At 37.6% G+C, this 24,911-nt stretch overlaps 1 protein-coding gene across 1 annotated transcript in view; it reads right to left on the reverse strand.

Moving 5' to 3' along the window:
* The window catches only part of RLF (RLF zinc finger), an 86,356-nt gene extending 64,909 nt beyond the window's left edge, over window positions 1-21,447 (reverse strand). Inside the window, exon 1 of the mRNA XM_037149334.2 lies at window positions 21,175-21,447. Within this exon, the coding sequence (XP_037005229.2) occupies window positions 21,175-21,417 (243 nt within the window). The 5' untranslated portion in view covers window positions 21,418-21,447. The remainder of the gene's footprint in view (window positions 1-21,174) is intronic.
* Window positions 21,448-24,911: the final 3,464 nt, after the last annotated feature.

A 24,911-nucleotide genomic window follows, 5' to 3' on the forward strand; every position in this document is an offset into this window, starting at 1 on the left:
TATTGTTCAGCTGAAAGGTCTTCAGGGGAAATAATATTTCATGGAGCTGTGTTAATAAGGCCTTCTTTCGGAATATCTTCTGAAGGACCCGCTTCAGGCTCTTCTTGAGGAAGAGTTACTTGTTTCAAAAATATCAGTCTGGTGGTTTGCTTGGTTTTTTCTTTTTCTTCATCATGGATTTTGTATGTAAGCAGATAATGCACCATAAACATTTTTCTCTACTAATGAAAACCTTTCGGTGTTGGGTTCCACGTTTTCAAACTTTTTAACAAGCTCGCTGAGGTCTGCAAAAGCTTCTGCTAACTCCTTTACTGTGAATTTTCCTAGGGGCTCTTCTTTTTCTTCCCCTGCAGTTTCCTTTTCTTTTGCCTTCTTCCAACCACTCCTCATTTAGTCAATTCCTCAGGAACCACTTCTAGGTTCTCCTCAATGTCATCCTTATCCATTTCCAAGTTAAAGTTCTTCATCATTTCAACCACAGCCTTGTTGATTTTTGCAACCTCCCAATCCTTGGCAAATCCTTTGAAGTGTAGGATGAATCTGAGTGTCTTCAGATGCCATTTATATAATCCTTGAAGACATCAACTCAAGCCCAAACAAAGCTCCTGATTAAGTCATATACAACTGTAATCCTTCAATTGCATCAGTGTATTCTCACTGTCTTCCTTGCCTGCACAGTAGCCTGACCAAATATTCTTTTCAGATAGTGTATCTTAAAGGCTGCTAAACCCCTTGACCTATTGGTTGGATCAAAGAGGTAGTGTTTAGAGGGAGAAACACCATTTTGATATTGGGATGAAGACTATCTATAAAAGGAGGATGGCCATAGGCATTATCATTAACAATAATCAAAATCTTGAAAGGTATGTAATTCTCCAAACAGCACTCTCTCTCTGGCATAGCAATTGAGAAAGGCATCTTGGAAGAGGACCATCCATGACTTACTGCTCCTGTGTACACTTGCAGTATGTGCTTATTGATATGCTTAAAGACCCGGTGGTTCTCACTGTGGCAGATTTGTAGTTTTCAAGAAAAAGAAGCGGGTGAGCATGTAACAGGAAGGGGAAGAAAGAGGAAGGTAAATTCAGATATCCCCATTTCTGGTTTAGTGAGTCACTAGTACTAAAAATAATGGTCTAGACTACTACTTAAGTCTGGAGATTTTAAAATCCAAACATTATTACGCTGAGAAAAAGTACTAAAGTTCTGAGACAGCTATGTAATTGAGTAAAATAACATGCCTTTTGGCTGTGGATTCAAACCTCTATCCCCATCACTTGTCAGCTAACCTGTCTGGGTCTTGATTTGTTTTTTAATCACTGAATAAGTGATTTTCAGTACTTTCAATAAGTACTGAAATTGAGTACTTAACTAGACATTGTGCAAAAATAGCTTTTTTGAAAATGTGAGCAAAAAGCATAGCAAAGTGTACCATCTTAACCATTTAAGAGTACAGTTCTGTGGCAATAACTATATATACAGCTGACTCTTGAATAATGAAGAGGTTAGAGGCACAAACCCACACACAGTCAAAAATCCACCTAACTTTTGACTTCCCAAAATGTAACTATAGTTGTCCCTTGGTATCCTCAAGGGATTGGTTCCAGGAACCACTTGGATACCAAAGTCCATGGATGTTCAAGCCCTTTATATAAAACCGTGTAGGATAATGCATACAGTCAGCCCTCCCCATCTGTTAATTCCCAACCACAGACTAAAAATACTGTTGGTTAGTTTTATTTTTTAAAAGATTTTATTCATTTTTAGAAAGAGGGGAAGGGTGGGAGAAAGAGGGAAAGAAACACCAGTGTGGCTGCCTTTTGTGCATCCCCTACTGGGGACCTGGCCTGAAACCCAGACATGTGCCTTAGACTGGGAATTGAACCAGCAACTCTTTGGTTCGAAGGCTGGTGCTCAATCCACCGAGCCACACCAACCAGGGCTGTTTGTTTTAAAATACTGTTTTTGATGCGAAGTTGGCTGAATCCTCAGATGCAAAAACCAGGGGATATAGAAAGCTAACTGTGTATTTTTTCTAATATATTTTATTTATTTATTTATTTTTAGAGAGAGGGGATGGGAAGGAGAAAGAGTGGGAGAGAAACATCAATGTGTAGTTGCCTCTCACGTGTCCCCTACTGGGGACCTGGCCTGCAACCCAGGCATGTGCCCAGACTGGGAATCGAACTGGCGACCCTCTGCTTCACAGGCCTGTGCTCAATCCACTGAGCTACACCAGCAGGCCTAACTGTGTATTTATTGAAAACAACCTACATAGTTTAACCCAGGTTATTCAAGCATCAACTGTACACTGTTGTGCTACCATCACCAACACCCATCCACACAACTCTTCATTTTGCAAAACTGAAACTGAACCCACTCAACAATAACTCGCCATCCCTCAACAGCCCCTGGCAACCACCATTCTAACTTTTGTCTCTCTACATGCAAGACAGCTGTCATAATATATTTTCGTTTTGAAAAGCAAAATGAGTTTGGTAATGGGATCAGAGTACACAGTGGAATCAGTGGAAAAGAGTCCAAAAACAGACCCACAAACCTATGGCTAATTGATTTTCAACAAGGTAAAAAGTCATTTCTCAATACAAAAAGAAAGTCTTTTTAACAAATGATGCCGGTACATTTAGATATTCATACTTTTTAAAGATACTTTCATTATCCTCTATAAAATATACAATAATTAACTCCAAATGGATTACACATCTAAATGTAAATCCTGAAACAACCCTGGCTGGTGTGGCTTAGTAGATAGACTGAGTGCTGGCCTCAGAACCAAAGGGTTGCTGGTTCGATTCCCAGTCAGGGTACATGCCTGGGTTGCAGGCCAGGTCCCCAGTGGGGGGTGTGCTACAGGCAACCACACACTGATGTTTCTCTCCCTTTCCTTCTCCCTCCTTTTTACCTCTCTAAAAATAAATAAACAAAATCTTAAAAAAGTGTAAAACCTAAAACAATAAAATTTATAGAGAAGAACATAGAAAAATATCTTTGTGGCATTGGGTTAGGCAGATTTTGTAGATATAACATAAAAAAATAGAATTCAGCCCTGGCTGGTATAGCTCAGTGGACTGAGCGCGGGCCTGCGAACCAGACAATCGTGGTTCGATTCCCAGTCAGGGCACATACCGGGGTTGCAGGCCGGTTCCCTGCAGGCCAGTTCCCAGCAGGGGATGCATGGGGGGCAGCCACACATTGATGTTTCTCTCCCTCTCTCCTTCCCTTCTCCTCTAAAGATAAATAAATAAAATATTTTAAAAAATAGAATTCATGAAAGAAAAGTTTGATAAATTGAACTTTATCAAAATTAAAAACTGTGTTCTTCAAAAGACACTGTTAAGAGAATAAAAAGAAAAGCCACAGCCCAGGAGAATATCTTTGCAAAGAATATATTTGATTCTATTTCCCCTGACCCCATCAGCTCTGTGGCTGTAAGAGGGATCAACTTAACAGAAATGAACCATGGCTTGGCTGCTCTTGTGCCCACCCAGTAATGCAGCCCACCCAGTGACGTCTTTCTTCTTAACATCTCACCTAGTTTTTCCTGGAAGTTCTTGAGTGTCTTACATGAGTTCACCAATAGTTTTGTCCAGAATATATGACATCCACCATGTCGTCTACTTCAGTTCATCCTTGTCAGCAGATGCTCCCTATGAGCTGGAGGACAACACCTCAGTCTTTTCCCACACTGACATCACCACAACAGAATCTGTCATGGCTAAGGGTGTTTTCTCTAGAGAGTCCCACCTGAACCAGTGGCAGAATGTAAGTTAGAAGTGTGAGGTCTATCCAGAAGGTATCCAGCCATGTAGTATGAAAAAGGCATTTATTGAAGAAGATACAGGATATAAAAAACACTGTACATAGGAAAATAATGCCTCAGGCCCCTTCAAAGTAGGCACCTTGGGGCCTCACACAGTTCTCCCAATCGCAATCAGCTGCCCCATCGTATTTTCCTGAATCTCACTGACAGTCTGAAATCTCTTCCCTTTCAAAGGTGATTTTAATTTTGAGAAAAGCTAGAAGTTGCAGGGCACCAAATCTGGGCTATGTGGGAGGCTGAGTTACCTGGGTGATGTGATGTTTTGCCAAAAACTCTGCTTGAGACATGATGCATGAGTGGGCACATTGTTGTGATGAAGCTGCCAATCACCAGATGCCCATAACAGCAGCCTTCTGAATCACCCAAGTAGTTTCAGTGGAGGGAATGTGCATGCTTAACACAAAATCTGATGCAGATTCGTTTCTCTACTCACTCAGTCATTTTGAATGTACATCCACATAGTACACATGCTCACTCAACTGCCATGGGTGCCAACTGCCCCAATGACTAGTACAGTGACACTGTCACTGTTCACATAGCAGCACTCCAGTCCACTCTCCTTGGCCAAGTTAAACAGATGTCATACAAACCATTCTCATTTTATTAACAATGGCTGGACTTTTTCCGGACAGATCTCATAGTAGTATAAATCACCATCCCCAATCTGTCTGTCCTTTGTAATCTAAGCCTCAACTTTTTATTTTAAAAAAGGGAATATATTTTATAAAGAGTCTGTGCATGCATGTGCATATACACACACCCCATGTGCACATACATACCCTTTTCTCAAAACTCAACAATAAAACAATCCAATCTTTTTTAATATCCAAAAATTGAAAAGATACTTCATCAAAGAAGATACAAGGATGGCAAATAAATACATAAAACATAATTAACATAGTAAGTCATTAGGGAAATGCAAATTACAACCACGATGAGCTATCACTAATTTTAGAATGAATAAAATTCAAAAGACTGGCCAAAGCACGTGCCGACTGGAAAGTGGAAAACAAATCTCCTACATTGATGGTGGGAGTGTAAAATGATACAACTCACTCTGAAAAACCTGTCATGTGACCCAGACATTCTACCTGGGTATTTGCGGGGGTGGGGCAGGGTGAGGGAGCATTTGTCCACACAATGGCTTATACACCAAGGCTGACAACAGTTTTTATCTGCAATAGCCAAAACCTGGAAATGAGCCAAACGTCTATCAACAGGTGAATAAATAAACAAATCATGATATAACCATACGATGAATAGTCAGCAATAAAAGGAATTAACTATTAATATACACGTGAATAAACTTCAAAATAATTATACCAAGTGAAAGCAGACAAACAGAAAGAGGCTATATAATTTTATTTATGTAAAGTTATTTTTATATAACCTATAGAGACAAAAAGCAGATCACTAGTTGAGTGAGGATGGATGGATGGATCAAAGAGAAAGGTAAAAAATAATAATAAGGGGCTGTGGCTGGTGTGACTCAGTGGATTAAGCACCAGCCTGTGAACCAAAGGGTCAAGGGTTCAATTCCCAGTCAGGGTACATGCCTGGATTGGGGGCCAGGTCTCTAGTTGGGGGCATGCGAGAGACAACCACACATCCAGTTTTTCTCTTTCTCCCTCTCTTCTCTCTCTAAAAATAAAATCTTAAAAAAAATAAAAAGGAAATACAAAGGGATAAGAACAAACTTCTAACGCTGGTGAATATATTTATTATTTTGATTACAGTAATGGTTTCATGGGCACATATGCCAAAGCTTATCAAACTGTACATTTTAAAAAGAGCAGTTTACTATGTCCAGTACATGTCAATAAAGCTGTTTTTTGAAAAAGACAAAAGGGCCACAAACTGCACAAAATCATAAAAAGAATTTAAATAAATTTGACATTTCAGTTGTCATATTTATGATTTTTACTGCAATAAAATGTAAAACTTCAGTGCATAAAGATAATATAAAATGTGAAAAGATAAACTGGAGAAGATAATTCCAAAGTACCACTATATGACCAACAAAGGATTAATGTCTAGAATACATCATTTCATAAAAACTATTTTTTTCAATATTTTATTTTTTTTTTATTTTTAGAGAGAGAGTATGGGAAGGAGAAAGAGTGGAAGAGAAACATCAATGTGTGGTTGTCTCTCATGTGTTCCCTACTGGGGACCTGGCCTGCAACCCAGGCATGTGCCCTGACTGGGAATTGAACCTGCAACCCTTTGCTTCACAGGCCCATGCTCAATCCACTGAGCTACACCAGCCGGGGCATAAAAACTATTTTTTTTAAAGGCAAATAATCCAATTGAAAAATAAGCAAAAAATAAGGTAATTCGTAGGAGAGCTGACTATTAATAGCAACCAAATATACGCTAAGAAGATAAACAGCTCTTTACAAGTAAACAGAAAAAGCAAAACCACAATGCGATACCACAGTCCACCCACCAGAATGGCTAAAATAAAACTGCCTACATCTAGTACTAGCAACGATGTGGGGCAATAGTAATGTTCATACACTAAGAACTGGCATAAACTGCCACAAATACTTTGAAGAATAACTGGGTGGTATTTATTAGTTGATAATAAACCTAGTATATGAAGCTAGCAATTCCAATGTAAGCACAGACCCTAAAGAAATTCTTAAATCCTTCCCTGGCCAGGTAGCTCAGTTGGTTAGAGCATCATAATAATAGGACAAAGTTGCAGGTTCCACCCCTGGTCAAGGCACACAGAAGAATCAACCAATGAATGCATAAATAAGTGGAACAAATCAATGTTTCTGGCTTTCTCTCTAAAAATAAATTTTCAAAATTTTTTTCTACAAAGAAATTCTTACACCCATGTGTCAAGATATTTTTGAAAGGCATCCACCCTAGTAGTTAATATAAGCACCTCTAAATCTGTCAATAAAGAGTGGACAAATAAACTGTAATATATTTGCATAATAAAATATTACATACCAGTAAATGCATACATACCAATACAAAACTTAGAAATATTACTGAACTTTAAAACTTCACAATACATACATTACCACAGTTTAATTAATGCTGAAACAAAAAATACATTAGTTATTAATATATTAATAATATTAATCTGTCAAATTTATTGATTATGCATTTAATGCTTCAAACAAAATAATACATTGTTATTAAAATGCACAAAAATTTAAAAGGTAAAGAGATGCAGGGAAATGATTAAATACCCTAATCAGGATGGTAGTGGGAGGCAGATGATAATCTATGAATGGATACATAGGTAGTGTCAATCATTTTATTTCTTAGGTTGTATTCACTTTAGTACATTCTTTATGAGTTTGTATTTTAGAGATTATCTGATTTTTATAAAGTAACATACCCTTCATAGTTCTGAGCAAAACTGATTTTCCATCCAGATTCCTATACCCAACCAGTCTAACACCATCAAGAAACTAAAGACTGCCTCAAGAAGCTACATTCAAAATAAAAAAAACATGAGGGTCACGAAACAAGGAATCTAATGAGAGACAGAAGCAAAAACAAGTATTGAAAACAACAGTTGACAAAATGAAAATGAATTTAAAAGGGTAACACAGAAGTATAAACTCTATAAAAACATAAAGTGATCATCCCACTAGTTCTTAAATGAAATGCAATAAATGATAATACTCTAGTAATCGTCTTTCAAATTTTTTTCCATATATCATTGCTTTATAAAGTGGGGTAATAGTTTCCTAAACCTTTTCTCTAAACAATGATCTTGGATATTCTTCCATATTAATAGAGTGCCATTTTTTTTGCCCTTTTAAATTTTATTTGAAAAATACTGAAATTCACAAAAAGCCAAATTCACACATAATTCCACCACTTTAAAAATGTGTATGCAATACTGCTCGCTTCGGCAGCACATATACTAAAAATGTGTATGCAATAAAGAAGTTAAAAGGTCACACCTATGGTTCCATCTAATTCCACTCCTGCTCCCAAATGACCCTTCTAAACAATTTAGTACATACAGCCTTATATACATAGAAAAAAGCTTTCTAATTCTTGGCAATAATCTCCTAGGCTCAAATATTTTATGACTGCAGGATGATCAAAGGATACTTATTTTCTGGCATTTCCAAACCTAAAATATCTTATAAAAGCCTCATCTAGCCCCAAATGGATTCCTGGAATTCCTGCTCTCCCCTACATTAGTAGGGTCTTCCTCTTCTTAATCACACACTTGCTTCAAACTTTTAGTTTGGCAACCAATACCAATGAAGTTGTTGTAGAAAAGTGGCACAGAAAATGATGTCTTTATAATCTATGCCAAGTGACAAAGAGTAATAATGTTGCCCATTCAAAACCATTTATATTAGGCTTCAAAATTATGCAACAGTTAGGCATTGGGAATTGTTTTACTTATATTACTTGGCAGGTGAAAAATATACATGATCAAACACTGACAACTGTTCTATTGTATCAAAAGCAAATATAATATGAAAAACTGTTTAATGTTTATCTTCTCCACTAGACAATAAAGTCAGAGGGCAAGAACCATGTGTTTTTTCCACCCCTGTAGACCAGAACACCAAGCATACTGAGTAGCACATAGCAGGTATTCTGAAATTATTTGCTTTTGACGCTTTGCACTATTATTAAAAGATCTACTAACTTATAAGTTTAAGACAATTTTTCAGATACACATCTTCATTGAGAGAAATATGCCGGTATATAGTACTAAAGCAAATTCAACTAAGTAGTTTGATTTCAAATTCTCACTGCTTCATTAAAATCCTATAAAAGGAGAGCAGCATGTTGACTAAACTGCACTTCCTTCAAAAAGGAAATGCTTATATCATAACATTGTAGAAAGGTGCTCATGTCAAATCACAATGATACACACTACTACTGAATTGGCTGATGGAAAATAGGTACATCAAAGGTCAGAACTTTATTGAAATTATAACCTATTCTGATCCTCAGCTAACATCCTAGACTAAGAGGGAGGTTCCCCTTTAAAGTTTTAAGCTGGAAAAACAAAGAGCTAGAAAAGCTCTATAATCTTCCCCTAAACATAAGATTCTATGATTTTATAAAAAACATGGCCAGCCATCTTTTTCCCAGGGACTCAAATCCAATGTGTTACAAATTCAAGTCACTTTTGATATATGCATATTTCAATAAAGTACACAATTTAAATCTCAAACAATAAGCCAACTTAAAATCAACAGCCAGATGAATAAAAAATATTTTACATAGAATGATCTGTTGGTTGCAATAGGCCAAATCCATTACGCACAGTGTAAATCCCAAAAGAACATCCATATTGCCTCAATATAATAAAAATTCACCACAAATTATACTTCCAGTCTACAAAGCTCGTCATAGGCTCTCTGAATCTAAAACTATGTTAGAAAATGATCTGTAAACATCTAGAAAACTTCTTTTTTCCTTTAATGGGCTGTACATTGACAGAAAAATGGAGGAAAGCTGTTCTACATGAAATATTCCTTTAAAACAATATTCAAGATAGAAAGTCAGTTTAAAAACCGACACATTGTGGTCCTGCTACCAAAAGCTATGCTAAGGGCAGTGTTATACTGTCTCATTTGACCATTATTTGGAGTAGCTTTCTATTACACCAAATTTCATAGACAAGAAATTTCAACCCAATAAGGCAAGGTTTAAGGTCACAAGAGTGTTGGAAGGAGTATCTAAAATGCAATCTCCTAACTTTAAGTCTACTTCCTACTACGTATGTTCTCCATTTCATAAGACAATAAAACATGAGATTGACCAAATGTAATGTTTTATCCACATTCACTGTTAAACTTTATGGGATAATTTGCTCTAGATTTAACATTTTCATTTGCCAAGTTGTTTAAACACCAAAATCAAGATTTCACTATGAAGAAAAGAGCCAAGTAGGGAGAGTGAACATAACTAATATAAACAAATAACCTCAGTTCATATTAGCAGAGTGGTTTCCAATGAGATGGACATTTGCCCTATCCATTTTATAATATTAATATAAAATATTAATATTTTTATTTAAATGAATTTTCAAAAACTCTCATCCCTTTTATACTTTTCTGCTTGCTTATAATTTATATATTGGTACTATATAAATAAAACATTAAGCATTCATTTATTTCAATTGAATGCACAAGACAATGTTTGGTAATTGATGTCTTAGAAAATAATCCTTAGTGAGTGTTTTTCAACAGAATGATACAACATTGGAAGAGAATGGAACCTTAAAGGTCATCTCATTTAAGCAGCAATTTGAGGCCCCAAACAACAAACTGATTTGGCCCAACGTTGTATATCCATCCAATCAGTGGCACTTTATATAAAAACATACAGATAGCCCTGGCTGGTATAGCTTAGTGGATTGAGCACGGGCCTGCGAACCAAAGGATGGAGGTTCAATCCCCAGTCAGGGCACATGCCTGGGTTGCAGGCCAGTTCCCAGCAGGGGACACACGAGAGGCAACCATACATTGATATTTCTCTCCCTCTCTCCTTCCCTTCCCCTCTAAAGATAAATAAATAAAACCTTTTAAAATAAGTAAATAAAAATAAATAAAAATGTGTAAAAACAAGGCTCACATGAAAAAATATAAATATGTAATACACATGAAAAATATGCAAATGTTGTTAAATTGCAAATTAATATAATAATGTGATAGCACTTTTTAACTATCAGAATGGCAAATATTAAAAAGTTTAGTAGAAGTCTAAGTCCAGGCAGCCAAAGAGTGTGGTAGATAACGGTCATCAGCACAAGGGTCATTCTGTTGCTGGGAAGGGATGGCCCTTGCCCACAGTAATGGTAGTTAGCAAGATGAACTGAGAGAGGTGGATGACAGCAGTGATAAGCCAAAAGTTGACAGAAATGGGAGAAAGAGAATACCTTAAAGAGTTGCTTAGAGCTAAATCAATTGAATGGGGCTGGCAGGATCAACTAAAGGACACTGTACAGAAGTAATTAAAGAAAAAGGACTAAGAGAAAAAGAAAAAGGACTAGAACATGTTACTATTGATGACTTGATGGCAAAAATCACATGAAAAGACAGAACCCTACTACCTGACAATGCAAAGGAGAAGCTTCCGCAAAGGTAAGAACACTCCTTGTTTAGCATGCCAGCTTTTAAGATTGAATTAGATTGTGCTGTTTTGTGGTCTTATTCCTGACAGTAAAACTTATCATAAATTAGGAATCGCCTCCCCAAAATGAAATATTTTTTGTATGACAGTGTACAGTTCTCAGTATTGATGCATACATTGTATTAATTCACCCCCACCCTGTTATTTTAATAGACAGCTCATGAATGAGTTTGAAGTTTCCTTGGATCTTGGAATAAATGGTACTTTTCAACAATCCACTAGATTTGCTGAGAGAAAAAGTCATTGAGTAATATAGTTTAATTATTGAACGTGTGCCTATTTCTGTGCTACCAACTGAGAAGTGAGCAGCCTCTTTTGATTGCTTGGATATGATGTGTTTCTCTTTGGAATCCCTATAGTATTTTACAATATATGCCCCGTTTTGTACTAAAAAAAAAAAAAGTTTAATAACACCAGAGTTGGCAAGGATATAGTGAAACATGGACTCCCAAACTATTGGTAGAAGTACATATTCAACTTTTGTAAGCCAGCATCCATCAAAATTTAAAATAAACATTCTCTTTAATCCAGTAAGTTTCATTTCAGAAATTTATATTACCAATATAAATAACCAATGCTTAATGTTTAAGGATATTCACTGCAACATTATCTGTGATAACAAAAAAGGACAAAAACAGTTTAAGTATGATACATATTCAACATGTACTGATATAGCAAGCTGTTCTTGATGCATTAAATTAAAAAGTAAACTGCAGAAGAGAATGTATTCAAGCTTTTAAGAATACACAAAAGACTGGGAGTCACTGGAGGAATTGAGAGCCGAAGGCAGCTTTTACTATTATTCCCATAAACCTTTCTGTGGCATTATATGTTTTGCCTTGAACATTGCTTTTCTATTTAAAATGTTTTTTAAGAATAAGAGTGTTGAAGGTTTTGCTACCTATAGAATTTTAAATCAATGCAGTTGCCAATGAAATACTGTTCATTTATTTTTTAACATAGTAAATATGTATTCCACATGAGAAAATGAGTATAATATGCTGAGTAAAATAAGCAAGTTTTAGCATATAAGCTTGATATTATTTCTCTAAAATTGTAGATATATGCATATACCATATATAAAACTTCTTTAAGTACACATCCCAAATTGTTAACCTAGGAAGATTGTAGTAATCAGTATAAAGGGTTATGTGACAGTTTTTCACTTTAATTCTTATTTTTTACAATTAGAATACATTACTGCATTTCTCGGTCAATCGAAATTTTTAATAGTTTACACACACACACACACACACACACACACACACACTACATGTATTTTTCCAAAAATCAGATAACTACACCAAGCTATTAACAGTGAGATTACATGGTCCTGGACTTCCAGTAAAGATGGAGGTGTAGGTAAATATACTTTGCCTCCTCACACAACCAAAAGAAGGACAACAATTTTAAAAATAAAAAACAACCAGAACTGCCAGAAAAGAAAACTGTATGGAAGTCCGACAACCAAGGAGTTAAAGAAGAAACAAGAAACATTCATTCAGACTGGTAGGAGGGGCTGAGACAGACAGCTGGGGTGGAGAGGATGAGTGGCAAGGCAGTGGCTGACTCCCCTAATCTGGCAAAGGGAATAGACTTCCAGGAAGTCCAAAAAGCTCAGACAGTCCCGAAGAAGTTGGACCCAAGGAAGCACATACCAAGACACATCATATTTACATTACCCAAGATTAAAGATAAGGAGAGATTATCTTAAAGGCAGCAAGAGAAAAGGAGACAGTTACCTACAAAGGAATTCCCATAAGACTATGAGTTGATTTCTCAAAAGAAACCTTACAGGCAAGAAGGGGCTGGAAAGAAGTATTCCAAGTCATGAAAGGCAAGGACCTACATCCAAGCAAAGCTATCATTTAGAATGGAAGGGCAGATAAAGTGCTTCCCAGATAAGTCAAGTTAAAGGAGTTCTTCATCACCAAGCCCTTATTATATGAACTGTTAAGGGACTTATCTAAAATGATGACGATGATAAAAACTATGAACAGTAAAATGACAAACTCACAGCTATCAACAACTTAACCTAAAAAAAAAACTAAGCAAACAACCAGAATAGGAGAACAATCACAGAAATGGAGATCACATGGAGGGTTATCAGTGAGGAGGGGGAAGAATAGGGAATAAGAGGCATTAATGATAGGTACAAGAGACAGGAGGAGGTTAAGAATAGTATAGGAAATAGAGAAGCCGAAGTACAACCCATGGACATGAGGTGGGGGTTGGGGGGATGCTGATGGGAGGGGGTGCAGAGCAGACGGGAATAAAGGGGAGAAAAAAATGAGACAACTAATAACTAATCAATAAACTATACTTAAAAAGAGATTACACAGTCCTTTCACTTTCTGCTTTATGTATTTATACATCTTGTCTTAAGCTTTCAAAATAAGCATGTGTTATCTGGAGTCTCACAAAGAAATATAGTTTTATTACTTTAAAATACCTTGTATACTTTAAAATATATATGTGAAAAAAGCAAATTAAATTAAATCACAAATAAACATATGCCTATGTTATACAACCGTATACCATAAAATTGCAATTACCAAGCTAAACCATTCATTCTATTATGTCTGGTAATAATTCTTATACGTGCCCATGTTAATAAAGTATTACTGTGCTAGCTAACAGTATCATACTAAGGTTATTTCCTCAGGAGTAAAAATACTATGAACTCAAAGGTCAGTACAGCAAGTTACTAGAATCCCCCCCAAAGGTACCCGAAAAAACACACTAAAGAAATCAAATTTAACACAAAAGTGATAACAGACAAATACATTAGTATTTCCAGGCTAGCTTATGTTGCAGAAATACTGTTACACCTGAATAAACTTGAAATCAAGATATGTCTGAAATATAACTTATTCTCAACTTCCAAAGTTATATATAACATTTAAAATATTTTCATATAGAACAAATAACAAAAACTGCAAAAACCTTGGAGAAAACTTTTCTCATAGGAGCTCACAGTAATATTTTAGGCTAAAACTAAGGAGTCAAAACTCAGTGGTATGCAGAAACATACAGCAATCAGCTCTTCACCATAGTGTTTTGCTTTACCATAACTAAAGAAAAATGCCCTGGCTGGTGCGGCTCTGTGGACTGAGTGCCAGCCTGCTGCGAACCTAATAAGGGTCACACCAATTTGATTCCCAGTCAGGCAACATGCCTGGGTTGCAGGCCAGGTCTCCAGTAGGGGGCGCTCAAGAGGCAACCACACACTGATGTTTCTCTCCCTTTCTTTCTCCCTCTCCTCCCCTCTCTAAGATAGATACATAAAATTTTTGAAAAAAGAAACACATATGTGTGTCTGTATGTATGCATATGTATGTATATACAAACCCACACACCTACAGTTTATACAATTACAATATATACACAGACAATATACTATATATACAACACACACACACACACACACACACCCCTACAGTTTAGGAAATAGAGGAAAAATAGCAGGGGCTCTGGAATCTAAAGACTGCCACAGCTTACTAGCTGTGTGACCCTGGGAGTTACTTAATTTCTGTGGGCCTCAGTTTTCTATCTGTAAAATGAAAACAGCATGAGCACCTAAGTGCCTAGAACAAAAAAGATGTTCGGTAACTTAAATAGGCCTTCTAATTTTTCATTTAATGGCTTGTATATTGGCTTTATGTCAGCAATGAAAGTTGTAAGAAATCTATTTTCTCATACCATCTTGTTCAGGTTTCCAGTATTGTGACAATTATATCCAAAATAAATGCTTAAATCTTCTAAGCAAATCTAGTGGAAAAAATCATTACTTTATTTGTGGAATATAAGCAACCATGGGAAGTTCTTAGAAAACATAAAAAGAGGTTCTATTGAAGTAATCAAGATATAAAGAACAATTAAGAACTCTCCCTACTGGGAAGTAGCATAAGTTGGTTGACAAAAAAATGTCCCTATTTCTTCATAAAGAGAAGTAAGATTTGCTTGTCACCCTCAAGAAATCTAGTCAAGAATTTAAGGAAGGGAAGAGATAAAAGATCAATAAATATTGAGTACCCATTAAGTGCCAGGGACTAGTCTAGGCAATGGGTAAACAAAACAGCCAACAGTCTCACTTGCTTACATTCCAGGCAGGAAGAAAAGTAGACATATCAGATAGTAATCAATGACTTGAGCAAGTATAAAGCATTAAGGAGTTGGAAAGATATGGGGAAGTGCTGTTTTAGATAAAAGAGTCGAGGAAGACCTCTAAGACAAGTTAACAGATGTCTAGAACTGAATGAAAACAAAGCACATGTCACTTTACCAATGCCTTTGCGGTCTTGAAGTAGTGCTTTCTATTTAGTTTCTTTAATTAATACTGTTCAAAAGACCATGATCAACAGGCAAACACCAAAATCACTAGGAGGTCACAGAAAACAGCAAGAGATGGAGTGGTACCACAGTAAATGACAGCACCCAAAGCTCCCACTGTCCTGCAGGTCATATTTATATGTTTTGGTCATATACACTGCAAAGCTAATTTTTGCTATTATAACTACCTGTCACCTAGTTTCTATTTATACATTTCCCAAGGAAGGGCAGCACAAAAAGAAAAGATTACGCATTAAAATCTTTTTTAAAAAGATTTTATTCACTTATTTTTAGAGAGAGGGGAAAGGAGGGAGAATGAGGGAGAGAAACATTGATGTGTGAGAGAACCATTAATTACTTGCCTCTCATATAACCCTAAACTGGGGACCTTGCCGGCAACCCAGGCATGTGCCCTGACTGTAAGCGATGCACAATCCACTGAACCACACCAGCCAGGGCTAAAAATCTTTTAAAATGAATAAAATAGGTAAACCGCAAGAGCCCTCATGGCCATCAACCTGAAGGAATTAGGAAGACTTATCCTCCCCCATCTCAACATTTCCAAGCTGTTGTCCTATCAGGCTGCTAACTCTTCCTGAATACCATATAATGCCTCCCATTGTCTCCCTCCATCAACACTACTCTTCATTCCACACATGTAAATATGTGTATTATTATATGAATGTAGGCTAAGTTAGGGAATATTGTCTCCAAGAAATGACCAAAATCTCCTATCCTCTTCCTTTACAATAATTTCTTGTGGCAATACTGCTTTTACTAGATTTTACATTAGGTGTCCCTTTTGAAGTACTCATCTTGAGTCTTTCATGAAGTCCCTACAATATAATTTATTCAACATATTAGGTTTTGTGTACCCAGCATTTTATTAATTACTAGGTACCAAGTATACAAAAAAGACTAAACAAGACCCACACTTTCGTTGGCTTAGAGACAAACCTGGAAACAAATATTCAGGCAACACACTTATGTATGAGATGGTATGAGAATATACTAAGTGAAAGAACCACCTGTATCAGTCTGCTAAAATCAAAACACAATTCTGAAAAACTGTTAATATTTCAGCCAGGTCTGAAAGGAAAAACTGGCAGATAAGAAAAGGAAGACCCTGAAGTTAACCAGGCAGACTGAGAGATAAGGTGAAAGTGAACACCCCCCCCCCAAAAAAAAAAGAGGCTACAAAGGTGGGAGCTGGAGAGGGCAAGGTCCAGATTCTAAATGCCTTTGCATACCAGGCTGGTAAGTCTGAATTTTATCTTGCCATTAGGGAAGAAACCACTTAAGAATTTTAAGGAATAAAATGACTAACGAGGTTAAATTTAAAATTTAGAAAGAACACCAAAATGGTTTGTAGATAAATCCAGTCAGAAGGCAAGGAGATTAGTGAAGAGGATATTATGAAGCCTGAACCAAAACAGTGACAATAAGAAAAACAACAGTTAAAAACCATAGGTGTGTACAAAGTATCAAAAGGGGGGGGGGAAGCCCAGTAAGAGAAAATGTATTTAGTGAAATCAGAAAATTCCATAGAGGAAGTGACATTTGCACTGGTCCCTAAAGAAAGAACATTTGTCATGCAGAAAATGAGAGAAAAGATAGAATAGCATAACAAAAGGGAAAGACTTAAGAATGCCTGATGACCTGAGATCTTGTTGAAGTAATTCTTTCCTTTTGGAGATCATTCAGTCAGTTGGTAAATACTTACTGAAAGCCTAATTTGGCTTGGATCTTGAAGAATCAAATAAGGATCATCTTTCCAAACTAACGCACTTGGAAATTCACAGGCAAAATTTTAATCACAGGAGTAACAGAGATCACTCTTTGGTCCTTGGACTCCAAATACTTTTGAATAAGTTAAGAGTAGGATTAGGGTGATGAGACTGGCTAGGTAAGAGCTGAAAAGTAACTGTGGGCAAGGTTGTGAAGGCTTTTTATTCCAAGGCTAAGAAATCTGGGAAGCTCAAACAATTCTGAGGGCACTGTCTTTTTACAGAGATTGTCTTATTTAGCCCAGACAACGATGTATTTTCATAGAGAACAAGAAGTACTAATACTATTCCATTTGAAAATGAGAAAACTAAAGTTTAAAAAAAAAAAAAAACGCCCAAGGTCACACAGCTAGTTTAAGTAAATGAAGACACCATGCCCACCTGACTTAGACCTTTTGTAGTAAATCCCTATCCTAGAAAAACTGAAACACACATATGCAGTACTTATTTTAAGCATTAAAAACTTACAAAGTCACTGTTGGTGTGGATCCTAAAACTGTCTCATATAAATGAGGTTTACTTATGAAAATACTTTGACTGGTATTTCTAACGTACTCGTATAATCATTCACCCAATAACTTCAAGTTTGTTAATGAAGACTACTTTAAAAGTCTTCAAAATTCACGTTATAAAAATTTGGACTTTAGGGACCCTGGTTCCCAAAACATTGAGAGGATATCATTAATTTTTCAGCAAAACAAAGGAAAGACTGTTTTCTGGAGTTTACTTTATCCTCACTGCCTGGCAGAAAATATTTTCAGAAAAGGAACTGAGGAAAAGAAGAAAAAACAAAACAAAACAAAAAAAACCACATCCTATAGACACTGAATACAAACTTGCACTGAATACAAATTTTCACTGAATACAACTTAATCTAAGTATCCTTTTCTTAGTTACTATTACTTCTGAAATTCTGTTTTAATCATCTTCACAAACTTCTGCTCAGAATGAAACAAGCTCTTCTATCCTTTCATATGTTAGTCTATTTCTTCATTTGGTGCAATTCCAAAAATAAAGCCATTTCTTTTAAAGGCTGCAAGAAATGGAGAGAGTATAATCCCATTCTGTTGCAGGAGGGATCTACTTGGCACAACCAAAGTCTCCAGGACATTTCTAAACTAACCACCTGATGAAAATACACTTGTTGGTAATCAAGCATCCCAGAGAGCACAGGGATGTAACGAGGGTACCCATGTTGCTGCACATTATGTGCTCCTAGCAGGCAGGCTGCAATGTCAGGCATACACACAATCAGTGTTTCTTAAGAGGATGGATAAGTCTTATTTTGCCTTTCAAGTGTGAAACCAAGCCCTATTAACCTGACGCACGAAGGGGACGCACAAAAGGCAACCATACATTGATGTTTCTCTCCCTCTCTCCTTCCCCCTTCCCCTCTAAAGATGAATAAATAAAATCTTTAAAAAAAAAAAAAACAAAACTACATTTGGATAGTGAAATTTTTCCTGGTTCATCATAAAAGTAAAAAATTGTTTCTGTATCTGGTATCTAAGTTTTTTTCTGTTTCTGTATCTAAGCTGACTTTATCGGGGTGACTGGAAAAAAGTGTGACAAAAATAGTGTGATAAATATTGTAAAGAGTTGAACATAAACTTTCTATTTTTACTGTTTGTAGAATGCATTACCAGGAGATAAAGGTCAGAAAGCAAAATATAACTCCATCATCAGTTTGCTCAAGGTTACCAGCTGTGGAATCATAATTAAGATCCGACTAACTCCCAATCCCATGTGCTTTTTACTACAACATCCCAACACAGGAACACCTTCTCTTATTTCACTATTACTCAAAAAAACTTGGGGAAAAAATGTAGGCCAAAAAATCATAGAAAAGACAAATTGCAAAGGTTCTTTCTTTTATTATTATTTTATCCTCATCCGAGGACATTTTCTTCATTGAGAGAGAGACGGAGAGAGGGAAACAGGATAAAAGAAAGAAGCATCCACTGGTTGCCTCCCATACACACCCAGACCAGGCATTCTATGCCTGTGGACTCAGGGTCCACACCTGGACCCCGACCAGGGAATCCAACCAGCGACCTTTCAGTTACCAGATTACATTCTAACCAACTGAGTCATACTGGCCAGGGCAGCACTTTCTTTTTAAAATTCTTTTGTGTCCTCACATCTTTAGGTTATAACCAAAACTCAAGACATTAAAAGATTCATTTCAAATAAAACCGAAGCTGCAAGCACTGGCGTAAAGACTATATATGCGCAATATCCAATATCCTCTGACAAGCTTCAATTTGATTGGTTACATCCGTTCTTGTTATCTTTCTAAGAAAACAAATCAAGCTTAGAAGTCTTACCCCAAACCCACAACTTTCCTACCCCCCTCCTCACTACTCCTTTTCCAATTAGCTCTTTCTCCCAAAGCATTCTGTTCCTGGAATGCTGCACACAAACACACGCCCCATTCACATAACTCATTTTCATCTTTTCGGCACAGGACCCTTCCTCATCACCCTATCTAAAGTGGTCTCTCCCAGTTAGTTTCTTCTAAGCACATATTGCAATCTACAGTTAATCTCTTTATTTTTACTAGTTAATTGTTGTTCCCATTAGGATGTCCCACGAGGGCTCTTCCATCACCACTATCTCCACAACACCTCCTCTCCCATCATTACTAAAACTACATCAGAAATTGTTATTTCTACCACCTCCTCCCTAACTGTAAGCTCATCAAGGCTAAGTGCTGTCTTACTTACATTTTCTCAGCACTTTGTAAAGTGCCTGACACCATCCTATGGAGTCAGTAAAAGTTTGTAGAATAGATTTGGATTGTACGTGCAAATGATCATTACTAGTGAAGAAGCAAAGAACAATTAAAGCTTAACATTTCATAGTGCAGGGAAGTGCAACAGGTTGTAGACATAGAAATTGGAGTGACATAATGTATGGAAAAGATTAGCAAGGGCAAAATTCCATTCAGAGATGAGGCAGGCAGCTTCTGGCTCAGCAAGAGAGAAGGGAGAAAAGCAACCAAACAAGTCAATTTTTGATTCTCCTCCAGACCAACATAGCCAATTGTCCCCAAAATTATAAGTTTGGAACACCGCAAGTTATTCAACAGTCAACTACATGTTAAGAGTCCAAATGTCAACACACTATGATTATTTTGCATTCTCTAAAGTACATCAGATAAGAAGGAAAGGAGTAGCTCTGAAACTTGATACAATACAGAAGTAGAAATGATAATGGCGTATCTTTATACTTAACTCAAAAACATTGAGAAAAATCTCAGAGTGATCATGCAGACTAAACATCCAATAAATACGTAATCATAGGTTAGAACCAGTGTGGCACAGAAATGGTCATACGACTGCCAAAAAGAGATCACCCTCCACATCTTTCTTGATTCTCTTCCACTCAGATATCCTAATAACCACTACAAGGCCCCCTAGCCTCAGTCACAGTAGCAAAAGCCTCAAAGGAATACAGAAGTGTAGAAAGAACGGCTTAAATGTTTGTTTGTTTGTTTGTTTGTTTGTTTGTTTCTTAAGTGCAAATAGCAACCAACAAACCGGCTCCGCAATCCCTAACCAGAAAACCCTAGACGCCTCTCAAAGAACTGTCATATCTTTTAGGGACCCAGTAGACGCTGACTCTAAAGAGAAGTCTCTAGCCCCAACATACATCTCCGGATTATTCAGGGGGAAAAAACAGATTTTCCAGTTTGGAGATCTGCACTCTACTCAGAAAAGGATCTTCTGGTAGAAATGAGCAATCAATCCCTCCGAGGGCAATGGCGCTCCAAACACCCAGCAGGGGCACAGGCAACAGCGACAGGGCAAGGCCCTTTCGGAGAGCCGCGGGCGCCCTCCAAGCTATGAGACTCTCCCAGTGCAACCCGCCCTGACGGTGGCTAAAGTCGGGCAGTGGCGGAGGGGGGCCAGAGTCGGGCTTCCGAGCTGGGCCTTCCTGGCCCGGGGGCGCGGCGAAATGCAGAGGCAGCACCTTTCAGTCCGGCCCCGGGTACCGCAATGGATCCGGGGCCTCTTCCCCTGGCCTACCCACCCCCACCCCCCGCCCTCCGCCAGCCAGCCAGCCCCTCACCTGGCAGAAGCTCCGACAGTAGTTCAAAGATGAGACCTCCGACACCTCTTGCTCCCTCAGCTCTGTCTCCAGCTGCCACAGACATGGTCGAAGTCCCTGGGCTCCTGACGCCGGAGATGCGGGGCGCTGACCCTGAGCCATGGACTCTGGCTCGGTTCGGTCTCCAGCTCCAGCCCCCGTCGGAGCCTCAGCCCCAGCCCCGGCGGCAGCGGCGGCGGCGTCGTCTCCCTTTCCGTCCGCCATCTTCCCACGGCCCAGCAGCGCGTAGGCAACCAAGCCACGTGACTCAACTTGGCTCCGCCCCCGGTCGACCGCGCGCGGTGACTCACTCTCCGGCGACGCCGGGCGCCTGCCGGATTCCGTCACTGGGGCTCGGCACTCTCTGCTACAGTGGTTTTGTCAACATCCTGGCGACAACTGAGCAGAGAGGTCTCCTACTCAACTCCGTCTTTCCACATCCTTTAAAGTTCTGGGGTCACCCAGCTGACATACCTGTAGGTATAATCTAAGATATAAAAGGGATGACACTTCAGCTGTGATCGGAAGAACGAGAAAAAACCTAGAGGAAAGCATCCCCAATAGAAGGAAATTAAGCAAAGATTCTGAGACCAAAATGAAGACTAGCTATATGGGAACGTGATTCATAATAGAGAAGGCACTACAATTCAGTAGGGAAAGGATGAACTCTTAAATAAATGGCACTGAGACTTTTTTTCCAAAAGGGAAAAAAATAAAATTAGATTTCTACTTCAAGCCATATCCAAAAATAAATCCCTGGTGAAATAAAGACCTAAAGTTATTTTTCAGAAAATATAAAACTGTTTGATATCAAAAGGAAATGATTTCTTAGATAAATTCCAAAAGACACAAGTGATAAAGAAAAATATTAGATTTGACTGCATTTAAATGTGTTGCTTCAGTAATAACTTCAGTTTAAATAGATGGCATGCAAAAACAAGCCAAACACTAGATGATATTTACCATATATAGCCATCAGAGGATTAAGATTCAGAAAGGTTCCCAAAATCAAGAAAAAAAGGAAGCAATCCAATTTCTATTGGATAGAAATAGTAGATAAAGGGCCCTGGCTGGTATGGCTCAGTGGATTGAGCACAGGTCTGAGAACCACGGGTCTCCAGTTTAATTCCCAGTCAAGGCACATGCCTAGGTTGCAGGCGGGTCCCCAGTGGGAGGTGTGTGGGAGGCGGCCACACACTGATGTTTCTCTCCCTCTCTTCCTCCCTCCCTCCCTTCCCCTCTCTCTAAAAATAAATAAAATAGTCTTTAAAAAAAATAAGAAAAGTAGATAAAGGATATACAAAGTTCACCAAAGAAGAAATCTGAATGGCTAATAAACCCATGAAAATATATTTAACTTTACTATAACTAACAAAGTACAAATTAAAATGAGATATACTCCCACACCCATCAGACTGGCAAAAATTTTTTAATTACTACCATGTTTTAGAATTTATGAAAATGGAACTTCATTACAGGTGGAAGTATAAATCGGTGCATCACTTAGGAGAAGAATATGTAATATTTAATAAAATTGAAAATGCACACGTCCTGTGACTCAGCAATATCTCATAATAATAGTCTTTTTTAGGTTCTTTACATATATTAACTCATTTCATCCTACTAACAACACGTTCATTTTATGTTTTAATTGATTGATCTTAGAAAGAGACAGGAAGTGAGGAAGAAATATCAATTTCTTATTCCATTCGTTTATGCATTCATTGGTTGATCCTTGTATATGCCCTGATCAGGGGCTGAACCCACAACCTGGGTGTATGGGGATGATGCTCTAACCAAGATACCCGACCAGGGCAGCAACAACCTCATTTTACAGTTCAGGAAACAGAGGCACAGAGAGTTTAGGTAATTTGCCCAAAGTGACAACTAACAAGTGATGATGCCTAGAATTCAACCCCAGTTACTCTGCTCTGTAATCTGGCCTCTTCACCACTACATTGCTGATATTCCTTGAATGACTACTTATAATAGTAAAATATTGGATACAACCTAAATGTTTAGTAATAGATAAATTATGGTATATTCATATTCTGAAATATACATCTTGTAAATTAATAAATGAAACCTGCATACATCAACATAGTAAACTTGGAAAACATAAAGCATGATAAAAAGAAAACTGCAAATGACATAATACACAGGGCAGAAGGAGGTTTACAGTTCATATGGAAAATAATACAACAATTAATAAACAAGAATACAAGAATAAACTCTGTCTCACATACAGCTGTAAACATTTGCCCCATCCTGCATTATTTCATACCACAAATTTTGAAAACATACAAAACAAATCCTCAAGTAGTAAAAATATTAAGACGAGAGAATGCATAAGAATGGCATATAGAGTCAAACCTCGGCTTTGAACAATCGTTGTTAAACAATTTAGTTTTCCACCAAGTCGTTCAGTGGAAAAAAAAATGTCTTGGTTATCTAACAAAACTTCGGCTCTCAATTCTCTACCAACAACACTTTCATGCTGATACCTATATGATCAGTCACATGTCTCTCAGACAACATACAAAGGACATTCAGTTTTTTAACAAATTGCTTCTCAAACAGCTATCTGGAATGAATTAAGTTTGAGAATCGAGGTTCCACTGTATCACTTTTAGAATGGCAGTGTCCTGGCAAAGAAGGGAGGGAAGTGTAAGAAGCATTCACTGCACCTGTATTATTTTTTTTTACTCTGAAGCAAATGTTCAATCAATCACACAAGGAGCATTAAGCACTGAGTATGTTCTGGGCACTTTCCCAGGTAACAGAGATTCAGAGGAGCATGCATTTTTAATGGGCAAATGTGGCTACATATTAATATGTTAGATTTGGGTAGTGGGCACATATTGTGTAATACTATTCTCTGTACTTTTAAAAAATATAAGTAATTTTTGCCCTGCCTCATGTGGCTCAGTTGGTTAGAGCATCGCAACCAAAGGGTTGCGGGTTCAATTCCCAGTCAGGACACATCCTAGGTCATGGGTTCAATCTCAGGTCTGGGCCCATGCTGGAGGTAACCGGTCCATATTTCTCTCTCATCAATGTTTCTCTCTCTTCCTCTCTCTTTTCCTCTCTCTTTAAAATAACAATGAAAAAAATGTTTTCAGGTGAGGATAAAAAAGTACAAATCCTTTTGCAATACAAATAATTAAGTTTTTTTAAATGTTTTTATTTATTTATTTATTTTTAGAAAGAGGAGAAGGGAAGAAGAAAGAGAGGAAGAGAAGTACCTCCCACATGGCCCCCACTAGGGACCTGGCCTGCAACCCAGGCATATGCCCTGACTTTGAATCAAACTAGCAACCCTTTGGTTCTCGGCCTGAGCTCAATCTACTGAGCTACACCAGCCAGGGCACAAATAATTAAGGTTTAAAGGAAGAAAGTCAGTTTGTCTGGAGTATGGTGCAAGAGAGAGAGAAAGGTAAAGATGAAGTTGAAGAAAAAGAAAAGGGCTAGATCACATAGGGCCTTACAGCTCAAGGTTAACAGTGGGAGTTTCCATGTGACAGGTAACCCTGGAAAGCATTAAGCCATGGTGTGAAATCATCTGGTTTACACTCTTGCTGCTGTATGAAGAATGGGTGGTGGGAGTCAAGAAGGTAAGCATTTATCAATTATGTGTGTATTTCATAATTTATCTAAACATCTCTGGCTCATCAACAGAATACCCAGACATATAAAATAATAATTAATTTCAGTTATCT

The sequence above is a fragment of the Artibeus jamaicensis genome, unplaced genomic scaffold (genome assembly GCF_021234435.1).
Source record: "Artibeus jamaicensis isolate MK-2021 breed Jamaican fruit bat unplaced genomic scaffold, CSHL_Jam_final scaffold_847, whole genome shotgun sequence".
Taxonomy (NCBI): Eukaryota; Metazoa; Chordata; class Mammalia; order Chiroptera; family Phyllostomidae; genus Artibeus; species Artibeus jamaicensis.